We start from the raw sequence: 12,026 nt of genomic DNA, 5'->3' as shown, positions 1-12,026 counted from the left end.
ACAACCTATGCTATCGCGGTAAAAAGTTCAGGAGGCGCCATTGCATAATGACCTTTTTTGTAAGATGTAGTGGCAATATTGCTTGAGTAGATGTCAATTAGAAGCTTCCTTTCGGGCACATTGCGACTATTTTCCGCGATTAAGAATACCGGGGTCCGGAATCTAGTAGTTTGTGAAGTAGCAAGGTATCCCAACTACAAGACAGCGATAGTCCCCGAATATCTGCCAGCGCTGAGTGCATCGCCACCTTTGTCGTAAGAGGGAGCGCCTACTGTCCTTGACATCGGCTGCCTTGCGCATGCTAGCTGACTGCACGCATCGAGCACGAGCCTAGAAGACGATCGAACGGCAGCTCAGGAGCCCTTGTACTGTGCTGCTGCTCTTCATAAATCCCACACCGCTTTCCCCATGGAGTCGGGACAGGCAGTTTCGCCGCCCGCCAGCGCGCAGCAGAGGCCGACGAAGACTGTGAGGCGCAGGGACAGGGATGGCAGGGGTCGAAGGTCTCCCTTGGCCGAACGTCACCGCCAGAAGCGGGGCGACGTCCATGGCCGAAGCCGCACCGGCACCCATTCACCGGATAGCGCTGGGTTAGCCTCGTCAGGCAGCGGCAGCGACCCCGAGCACGTGCAGCCGGCCCACAAGCAAAGACGTACGCAAGGTATACAATTCGCTCGAGCTATGCTAACAAACGCCACTCGGCGATGCATTTCTGGTGTTGCCTTGTCTTGCTCTTGCCCCACACTAAGAATGAAGGGTTCCCACTACAGTTTTGATATAACGGTATATTAATGATTATTTTGTACATTCGTACGTGCTCGTTCACCGTTCAGCCTCCCTAGTTTGGTCATACTGCGCAGTTTTTGGAGGCACACACAACCGTGGCAGGCTAGACGCTAGCGTGCCAGAGGTGCCAAGCATGATGACTTAGGCCTACACGTGCATTCGTCATCACTGGACGGGCGCAGCAACCGTCTCACTGTCGGTGGAGGCCTCCTCAACGGCATCGTGAGGGATGGGATAAAGAAGGGATTGAAGGCTGCTGTACATGAGGGCACGGAATAAATTTCACCAACTGGTATTGTTAACGCAAATGACGTCGCACACTACACCAGTACCTTTTGCGCGTCGATATCGAAACTGAGCTGCAGCGACTAGCAGTCGAACGCTGTATATCGATGGGTCACCGTTAAGGGCTGGCGTGGGCATAGAACCAGGCGTTGAAGGATGTCGCGTAGTAGCGGGTAGCGTAGTGGGGATAGGGCAGGCGCATTAAACGACAACGGAAACGAACATTCTTGCCCCACAAAACAGAATTTATTTTTATTAGTATGTCAAGAGTGAGAGCTAAAAGCAGGAGATGGCAATCATTGTTAAAGTGCGTGAGGAATCACTCTCAGTGCCCGTCCCGTCTTGCGCGTATTCTTCTTGTGTCCATGTTCCATAGTGCTGTCATAATCAGTCGAAGGAAAACAAGGAACCAACCAGTCCAGACTAAAATCCTTGTTGTCACTCTCAGAAATTGTCGTTTTCCAAACCGAGACTTGAAAAAGGGCGGTGATTCCGAAACGGGAACACTCGGAACCGCTCGACTTCAAAGTTTCGGATTTTCATGTAATGTCTAGTTTCGGCAGCTCGCTTTTGCCGGTAAGAACCGCAGCTAGCGTGTACTGTGAGCGACTCGGAGAACGTTAGGTGGGCGGTTGAAATTAAGAAGTTTGCAGGCATAGGGCCGGCGCAGCTGGCAAATGACAGGGTTAATTGGAAAGGCTTTTGCCTGCAGTGGGTGTAGTCAGGCTGATTATTTATTTATTTATTTATTTATTTATTTATTTATTTATTTATTGAAAGCTTGGTCACTTGGTAAGTGAACACCTCTGTCGCAGTTTGAGGAACATGACGGTGCTGTCCACCTGCAAAAAAGAATGCTTTCGCACAATATTTCGTGCGGGTGTAGGAAAGATGTCCCCGAAAGATACGTCCCCAGAAAAAAGGTCCCCTGAGGAAGCGCACACTAAGAAAAAGTCCCAATATGAACTCTTACCAAAGGAATGAATTCTTCGGGAACCCCCTTGCCAAAAACTTGCCTTATTTAATGTACTCTTCGTTTACTTTGGGATAAGATGAAATCATGAAATTTTGCAGTGCCAGAAGACACTATGGTCATGTAGTGCACGTCATGGCAAGAAAAGCTCCACCGCAAACCATTTCCGGCGGTAAAAAATCCCTTTCGCAGGCCCGCCGCATGGTTCAGTGGTTGTTATTGCGCTCGGCTGCTAACCCGAAAGACGCGGGTTCGATCCCGGCCGCGACGGTCCAGTTTCGATGGAGGCGAAATCCTAGAGGCCCGTGTGATTTGCGATGTCAGTGCAATTTAAAGAACCCCAGGTGGTCGAAGTTTCCGGAGTCCTTCACTACGGCGTCCCTCATAGCCTGAGTCGACTTGGGACGTTAAACCCCATAAAGCATAAATTACTACGGCCGGTGAGGGCGCTGAAATAAACTTTTCCCTTTGAAACTTGGAAAGAATCCACCTTGGCGCAAGTAAAACCACACACACAAAGATGCTTAACCAACTTGCCTAGCAACATGCCTTACTGAGCTAAACTTTTCCCTCTCCCTCCAGCCTAGGGATGAAGTTAATTTCCGGACAATCGAATTACTCCACCCATCAGTCGCGACACGGCGCAACCACCATGTTACCACCATGTTACCACCATGTTACTCTCACCCTATGGTTACCTGCAAAGGCGCCCCGCGCAGCTCAAGTCTGCGTCGAAAAGGCTCGTATGTAAGCCCGGCAAGTGCGTTCCATGTTCACAACCGCCTTGTACTCGTTGACAGGTGCTAAAGGCAAAGCTGCCCTGTCAGCTGGGACTCTCAAGGGCGCCGGAGGGGCCCCTCGCGACAGCACCAGTCCAGTCAGTCCCGTGGACGTGGCGTCGGGGCATCTTGGTCACCAGGGTCGCGTACAAGCTTCCAGCGGCACCTCGGCCGAGAGCAACCCGCTGCCGTCATGGACATCCCGGGACGTCCACCCTACCACACCCGGCCGTGCGTCACCGCTGTCAAGTGCGAGCAGCAGGACGAGCGTGGAGGAGCACGAGGTCCAGCAGCAACGATTACGCAGCAACCTTTGGGCTGATGAAAACACGAAGACGGCCGTGGTACGCGTCCCATTTGATTTTTGACAGGTTTTTATTCAGAAAATATCGTGCGCTTGGACGTGTACATCGCCTCGATGGTGGCCAGAAACATGACGGTGTTTCACGTCTGGACGGAGACGCAGCAGCAGTCACGACTGCTTACGATATATATGCTGCCTATATATAGGAATGAAAGGCGCAAAAAAACTTAGGCGTTGTGATTGTGTCATTTTTAGAGTTCATGCTTTTTTTTGCATATTTTAGAGGTGTTCGTGGATTTCATACTGAGATCTCGCAGCACATTTACGTACGCCATGCATTTTCTGTCAGCGCCTTCAACAATTTTCAGTGGTATTCAAGTTGTATTTTAGATGGTTTTACTAGATCTGCTATTATATTTTGGCCTTATTTTCAGATGTCTCTTCTTGCATGCTCGCTTGCCAGTCGCTTCTGCGGGTGAGGTGGTAAGATTAAAGCCCGCTCCACAGGCACAGTCGCTCAGATAAGAAGGCGAGACTTCCCCAAGTGTTGCTCGAGCGTATCGTCTTCAGGGTGGCCTGTACGTTTCTGTGGGAGAGTCCACCCAAGTCCCAATTCGCCATGGTACGCCCTGGACGTGAAGTTTCAGCAGTATAGCAAGTGTTGCGCTGGGTCTGCTCTCTACGACGGCCTTGCCCCGAGCTACTGCCGGATGGTCCATGTGTTCTCGTGCAAGTTCACTCTTGGTCAGAATCCGTACTTCCTCGGAGAAGGTGGCGAAGTCTGTCCATTCTTTTAAAGAGTTGTTTGCTATACTGATCAAAAATTCAATCTCGTCCTTGCCATTCAGGCTGATATGCGAGGGCGTGCGCTGGAGCCGCACGCGTTCGATCGATCAATCGATCAATCGATCAATCAATGAGAAGAAGCTTTTATCCGGTTAGAGTAAATTCATAAGCCTAGTGAGTGGTGCCAGGCAGCTTTCGGTGGCGCGCAGGCCAGAGTCCTGCTGCATGGTCAAGTTCGGATGCACATGTGGTACGGATGAAATGGCAATGGCTGGGCGCCAGGCTTTACGGTTCTTTTTTTTCTCCTTTTCGGAGGCCAATATCCGGCGCGGTGTAGCAGACGCAGCTGGTCCTCGTTGCCTTGCGAGTTCAGGCTGCCCCGTGGCAGTGCAGCCACGTCGTCGTTCTCGAATGGTTTGGTGGCGGTTGCCAGCTGCATCCAATGGCTATCTTCAATGTCAGCCTGCAGTCGATGTGCAACCTAAAAAGTTGTCTTGGTCACGTGACAATATTTTAACACTATCAAGTTGGAATTGCTCCGGGGTGTCGCGGGCCACTTTTTAAACAACCCCTCTAGAGCAGGCTTAAACTCTTTAGACCTTCCACTTGAATACCCGGCAGCAATAGAAATGCCTTCGCTATCACCGCACCTCGCTTACTGTCGTTAGCTTTTTAATTGTCGGCTGGAGCAACATAACGGGGCGTTCTAACTGCGCAAGGCTACAGACAGGAACAGAAGAGACGCACACAACTTGGACATGGTGTGTGTCTGTGACGAACATGTTGCTCTTTTCGTCCTCGTTTGTTCTCGCGCACTTTGAGCTCCATCCGCCTCGCTTGCAAGAGGTTAGGGGTTTGATCCCCAACGCCGCTGTCTACACCGGTGATACAATGTGTACAACTTAACCTTTCTCCTGGCTTGGTACAGCTTCTTTACAGTGAATTGCTTGGGAAATGGGTCTTTGACCCCGCCTTAAGTACACGAAAAGGCCTTGTGCCATGGCGCTCTTAGGCCAAAGATGCCCTTGGGTCTTAAAACCACCATCATCATCACCGGTTTGAACACCCTGTGGCAGTCAACCAGTCGGTAGAATTGTTTTACATAAGGAGGTAATTTAATTTTTTTTAATGTCCTCTTCCTAACTTCCTCTGGTTTTCTTAACCTTCTCTTCTAAAAAGGCGCAGATGCCCGTCTCTAGCAAGATTTTGATGTATTGTGCTTGCCCAAGTACTAAAACAGAAAAATGACTGAACAGAAATGAGTGCGAGGGTCATTGGTGTTTTCTCCGTGGCTGAAGAAGTTGCCTAAGTGCTTTAAAAAGCCCCATGAACGTTAAACTCGAGCAAAGAAGCACTTGGTGATATCAAGTCTCTGATGCATGCGCTTTCTATCAGCTGGCAAACTGCACTCTGTGCTTACGACTGCAACTTCCGTTCCAGGTCACCTCGAAGCTGAAGCTTCGTCTCAAGATAATCTCGTGTGCGTTTGCGGCCGCTGTCATCGTGGCTTTGGCCCTATGGGCGATCGTGACAGCTGCATCGCCTTCACCGAGGGCCTCATCACACGTGTGCAAGACGCACGCCTGCCTCGCCTACTCCGTCAAGCTCCTCTCGTCCATCAACGAATCGCTGAACCCATGAGAGAGCTTCATGCACTTCGTCTGCGACGGATGGCGCCGAAAAAACCACCACTCAGTGTGGATGGACCTGTTCCGTCCTGTTCTGGAAAGGTTGACCAATACGCTGAAGAACATCGACGTTCCAGCGTCGGCGCAAAACCAGGAGCAGCGGGCCGCCATCGTGTACCGCAGTTGCGTCAGCGTTCTCGAAGGCACCAGGGACGAGCTGCCAGCCGTCAAGGACGCGCTAGCAAGCGCAGGCGTCGTGTGGCCGCATCGCTCCGTGGGCGCAAACGTGCTCCGCACGCTCCTCTACTGCGCTCTGAAGCTGGGTTGGGACGTGCTGCTCGACTTTGAGATTCTCTTTAACGGGAAAACGATTGAGCTGGTTGTGAGTCGAGGGGAGCTCCTGCAGTTCGTGCTAGAGAAGCGCATGCATAAAAATTACTTTGAATTTCTCAGGCAGAGCTTTCGAATTGACTCCAGGCCGACTGTAACATACGAAGAGACTTCCGACTTCGGGATTCCAGCTCTGCGCAAACTTCAGGACGTAACCTTCGAGACGTCTTCCACGCTTAAGGTTGTCAACTTCCCCACTGAGCCAGACGTGGGTCTCACTGAAGCTCAATGGCAGGAGACAGTTACAAAGCTTAACATCAGCACAGCCGATAATGCCTCGCTTAAGACCGCGATGCCCAATTATCTCCGTTCGGTGTTGGGGCTGTGGAGGCAGAACGGTTCTGACTCCTTCCATATGTTTGCCTCATGGTGCACGGTTCAAGTAGCAGCTCTGTTCGCAAACAGGGACCTGGTATTAAATTACTACGACCACGACAGATCCTTTGCGCAAATCTTCCACCGGATGTTCTGCGTCACGAGAGCCATGTTTTTCTCCAGAGACGCCCCCTTCGCCAGGTACAACGCCGACGTCCTTCAAGGCAATGCGCTTTCTGCCGCAAAAGATGTGGCGCTGTCCGTGCGAAGCGCTTTCTTCCGGCGCCTTTCCAATTGGGCTCAATTTGACGACAACATAACCGTGGTGGGCAACTGGAGTTCCTTGACGTTGTCCTTCCGCAACATAGAGCACAGGGAAGTCGATGCGACAGAGTTCCGAGGACAACTTCCGGAAATGACGGATTCCTTCGTGTGGAATTGGCAGCATTCGGTGCTCGTCAGAAATCAAGCTGAATTGATTGAGCTGCTAGATTTCATGTACCGGCTATGGTACTGGCGTTTGTCCAAGACAGACCTTGAGTTGATGCCGTACGCTCTGTCGTTCCCATTCTTCGATTACGAGTTGCCCTCATCCGTAAACTACGGCGGCTTCGGTGCCGAGAACGCCATAGCCCTGGGATTGCTCTTTCTTCATGCGTACAGAACGAAAGATGCGACAAAGTTTGAAACTATAATGAAGTGCTTCCAAGGAGATCCTTCTGCTTACGGCGACGAGCGGTTAGTTGGTCCTGCGAATGTTGTCGGCTATCGCGCTCTTGTGGACGCCTACGAGAGTGGTGGTCGTGCTTTGGATAGGGCAGTGATTGGCCTGGAAAAGTACACCGGACTACAGCAGCTATTCATTTCGCTGTGCTACGTTTCATGCAAAGGCGGTAGTGCAGGTAGAAACAGCAGCATGGGGTGTGATCTCCCGCTACGGCATGTGCCTCAGTTCGCTGCCGCTTTCCACTGCGATGTTGGAGACCCCATGAACCCCACAAAACAATGTGATTTCCCTTGAGAAAAGCAATAAGCTTTTCCAGTGCTCTCTTTGCAGGTTTTATTAGCAGCTAGGATGTGTGCGTATTTTCGGATATGACCGACTTTTCAGCAAACTTGGGCTAGTTGTCTTTCATTCCTGGGGTACCAGGCACAAGTTGGCCGTATATTTTCAGTGAATTGAATTAGAGGAACCCTTAGCAAATGACTTTTACGAGCTGTAGTTGGCGTCACAAGGGGGGCTCGGGGAGTGCATGCAGTCTGCACTGCTATAGCAGAGCTCAAGAGGGTGCAGCTGCGGCAGAGAAGGTGGGGAGCGCAATGAAATAGATGGTGACGCTGAGATTTTTAAATAAAATGTTTCAGTGTCGAAACTCAATTTGTTTTCTATGGCTATAATTGTCTGAGAGACCATTTTGTCAAAATAACTTTACTATGAAGGCACTTCTAAGCGACAGGCTTGGCCTCAAAAAGGCCAAGCATTCATCCCCACTGGACTCGTACAAACATTTCACCTGACCTGCAAATATTTCGAACAATACATCTGTATATGGTGTCATGAGAGGAGGGGGGGGGGGGGCTGTTCTATTTGAAACCTATCAAGAACTGCGTGGCATCTGGAATGAGGTTGGGGCGCCGTTACGTTATCATTACTTGCATTGCTATCTGTTGAGAACTGGCAATAAACATCCGACGTTGAAGAAACGATAAGCCTCTTTGCGGCTTTGTCAGATAATAAAACAACTTTTTCGCTCTATGCTGACTCCGAGTGAGTGTGTGTTCGCCAAGCGCCTCCACAGTTCGTACATACATTATCCCTGATCCAGGGCAATACGAGGTATTCAGTGAGTTGCCTCCTTCAATACCAGAACAATTTTTTCATCAAATTGAACTAGATATCAGTGTTATCTTTCTTCACATTAACACACTAATTTCGATGGTTTCTTTCACACCAGAAGGAGACTTCTTGCTGCTACAAGAACCCTGTTAGCGCTTTTCACTGAATTAGCATCAGGAAATCTTAGCCTATGCAGAAATTTGTTTGGGTTATGAAAGACAACATAATCCCAGGGACCCAGGTCTGAGCTGCAGGGTGATTAGTCAAGCTTCATGAGACTGCATTCCCAGATAACTGCTTATGATTTGAGAGACGTGAATTTGCGCGTTGTGCTGAAGCAACAACACACTTTGCGCCAACTTCTCATGGCGTCTTGCGTTGACTGCTCACGTAATGCCTCTATTATTGAAAAATAGGTGTCTCCTGCCATCGCGTTAAATAGTTGACATTTGCGCAGTTTCTTTGCAGTTGGTGACCCTTGTGGTTCCATTGCATTGACTCTAGTTTTGATTTTGTATCGTGATGTTTGATCTATGTCTGAACACCCGTAAATGGGAATAGAAGTCTCCTAGAATTTTCCTAAGCATGCCAAAATTATTTTAGCCATAATGCCGGTGACATGCTTTCGGCACGGACGTCAGAATTCGTGGCTCACACTGTTAATTTGCCTTTGATACCATCTAAACATCATAAATGATATTGAAAACCGTGCCTGCTAAGATGACTTATTCATGTGCTATAACAACGACGATCTTACAAAATAATTGCCTCCCCATCGTGGCGGTCATCCTTAATTTATTCCCTACCGCTATGAAACTTCTGTAGCGACAGCTACACTACACCACCTCTTCGACCTTTCAGCGTGCCACCACTTGAGCTCTGTGGCGGTGCAGTTGGTCACTTGGGTTGATCACATGGTGCGGCCGTTGGTCACAGGTGCGGAGCAGCTGCTGCTGTCGGCAGCGCGGCACGCAACAGCTGTGCGCATGCGCCGTGTGAAGTGGGTGAAGTGGGACGAAGATGAAGGAACGCCCAGCAAAACGGAGCGGCGAAAGACTGACTTTGCAATTCGATTGAGCGAGTTCCACTCGGCCAGATGTAGCTATTGCGTCACTCCAGGTTTAACCAGAGCTAAACCACAGCCATTTTTGACCTTAAACTTCACTTGGTGGCAGGAAGGCGTGTTACGGCCATGTACAGCAATAATCCTTTCAAAGATTTAATTTTTTTTCTTCGCAGAGAATTTAATTGCAAAACAAAGTTCAAAATCTCTTGCTTTTTCTAGCCCACAATTTACTGCACTTGCCATAATGTCACTTCCAGTGCTTTATTTGGACTGAACTGCTTCTGTGTATTAGGTCCGGACTTTCCTTAATCTGACAGACAAGGTTGGTTTCTTAATACTGGTGGAACCTCTTTGAGTAGACAACTTACTGCACATGCTGCGTTTATGTAGCAAGGGACCATTCTGAAAGTTTGTCTTGCCTTAATAAATATTTGCACCTTGTCGTTTTTGAAAATGTACTTCAGCTGTATTGCGAAATTTGTATTTATTTATTTATTTCATGTACCCTCGAGGCCAGAGGTATTATAGAGGGGAATGGTTATATAAATTTAAAAAAAAAAACGCATAGTGCAGCAAAGTAATTGGTAATACAGAAATGATGAATCCTGGCTATACAATGTTACCTGGGTTCTTGATATTCTGGCAATGGAAAAAGTGGTAGTACAAAAAAAAAAGAAATAGATGCTCCTATTTATACAATGTTATCTGATGGGATCTTGAAGAGTTGGTTGTGAACTATTGTAGCGGTTGTCTGGACTTGTCTTGATGGGTTGCTTATTCGTTCTTGGTCATTAATATGAAAATAAGTAGTTTTAGGCTTTTTCGAATGAGCCTAGGGCCATTTGTCGCAATCTGTACATATATTATCACATGCTAAGACAGTGTTTGCATTAGTTCATAATAAGCTTGTTTGCAGTCATGTCTCCAGATATCAATTAAGTTTTTCCATACATTTTCAAATAAATTTTGGCTAGTTGCCATTCTAGCTCTTCCTAAATATTTCTTCGCATTTTGGTCTAAACTTCTTAAACCCTCAACCGATAATTTTCACTGTCAATAGCCGCATCCATTCATGTCAAGAAACATTATTGCGTCTATTTCTTCATTAGTGCCCCTTTGTTCACACAGAAAATTTCACGAGTTTGGTTTTCTGCTTCTGATATGAGCATGCAAATATCTTCCCTAACTAGGTTGTGGCTGTTTATTCAATTATCTGCAGCTCCATAATCCTGAGGATCGCGGCGTTAGAGCAGTGCCCTTGAAGCACTTTAAAAGGCAGGAGAAATATGGGGGGGGTGACGTGCTAGCCACTGCACCGAGTGCAGCTGACCCTAGTTACACCACTGACAAGCTGAAAAGACTTGAGCTCGCGCTTTGCTATGCAGCTTTGAGGCGACAAGGATCAGCGAAGCTTTTATATTTCTGCGAGCTTACTGTTTGCAACTTGAGCACACAGTGACACAGATTCGTACGTGGGAATATCTTGGCGTGACCCATAGCTTTACGTGAGTGTTATTGACGCTGTTGTTGAGAGGCATGTGCAGGAAAGAAGTGTACATTTTGTGCTGACTGTATGCTCTTCATTGCTCTGAATTCTGTCATTTATTTCATGCCTTTCTATAACAACTGCATTTTTTCGTGAACATGCGACAGTTTTTTAGGAGTACTGTCTCTGTCAAAATGCTTGTCACAAGTGGCTCAAGAAGTTTTGAGAGTCATTTGTAAGACTTGGTAGGATGTGATGTGGATTAACAATGTCCCAGGACAGATACCTGGATTGAAAGTAAGTGATACGGCGGCCTGGTTTTGAGGATAAAAAATATACTGCTGGCTTCCAACAGTGAGGTGTTTTCATGATAACGTCTTACTTTTTATCATACCTAACAATTCTGGACAAAAGCATTTTTGAACGAGAAAAAGTTTATTTTTGAACGGGAAAAGTGCCCGGGCCCCCTCGGACCGCTTTATTTTGTTTTTTATTTATGGATCCTGCGATCTTGTACACAAGATCATAGCAGGTGGGAAACATGTGTTCAGATACAAAAATAGAGATACATACAAATAAAACAGAATTGCACATAGAAAGTCAGCAAGAAAATACCGCGGCAAGGTCATAAACAAAAATAACTTCAAGTGCTCTTCAAAGAAATGCAATGATGTCTGCCTGACAACATCATCCGTAAGCTTATTCCAATCAGTGATGATCCTTGGAAAAAAGGAATATTTAAAACAATTAACTCGCAAATTTAATGGTGTTATGGAAAGAGAATGGCGATTTCTAGTTTGGTACCCCGAGGAATAAGTAAGGATATTGGAGGTGTGAAAAACTTTCAGCGACATATGCGATTTCTGTTAGGAATAGAGGGTAAGCCACTTTTTTTGAGGAGGTCACAGACTGATGCTCGCCCGTAAGTGTTATATATAAACCTTACTACTTTTTTTTTGGATTCTTTCAAGTTTAGTTATGTTTACTTTTGTAAAAGGGTCCCAGATAATTACAGCATATTCTAAGATTGGTCTAATAATAGTGTTGTAGGGAAGGAGGCGTGTACCAGGGGTTGCTAACATAAGCGAGCGTCGTAAGAAAAAAAAATCTTTCGGAGAGCGTTTGCTGAAACAATAGTCAACATGCTAGGTCCAACAGAGGTTTGCATATGTGTGGTTGGTCGCTAGACATAATATACGACCAGAGTTTGTCAAAATTTTTAAAACAGAAGCCCGGAAATCGTGTTATCCAGGAGCGTATTGACCTGAAGAAGAAGTGCAATTCTATAGGACATTTTATTTGCCTGCAATTTTGAGCATATGAAAGCGGTTATACTGTATATCCAACCTCAAACCTCATGGCACATCACAAGGCCAAGAAAGCACAAGATA

General features: G+C 47.4%; 1 protein-coding gene across 1 annotated transcript; it reads left to right on the top strand.

Annotated features, from left to right (window-relative positions):
* Positions 1-5,565, top strand: LOC144127537 (uncharacterized). The gene is made up of 3 exons (XM_077660529.1): positions 1-661; positions 2,845-3,167; positions 5,354-5,565. The coding sequence occupies exons 1-3, from the start codon at positions 409-411 to the stop codon at positions 5,552-5,554; spliced, it is 777 nt and encodes a 258-aa protein (XP_077516655.1). The 5' UTR covers positions 1-408; the 3' UTR covers positions 5,555-5,565.
* Positions 5,566-12,026: the final 6,461 nt, after the last annotated feature.

Source organism: Amblyomma americanum, chromosome 4 (assembly GCF_052857255.1).
Source record: "Amblyomma americanum isolate KBUSLIRL-KWMA chromosome 4, ASM5285725v1, whole genome shotgun sequence".
Classification (NCBI taxonomy): domain Eukaryota; kingdom Metazoa; phylum Arthropoda; class Arachnida; order Ixodida; family Ixodidae; genus Amblyomma; species Amblyomma americanum.
This window is presented reverse-complemented; position numbering and strand designations above follow the sequence as displayed.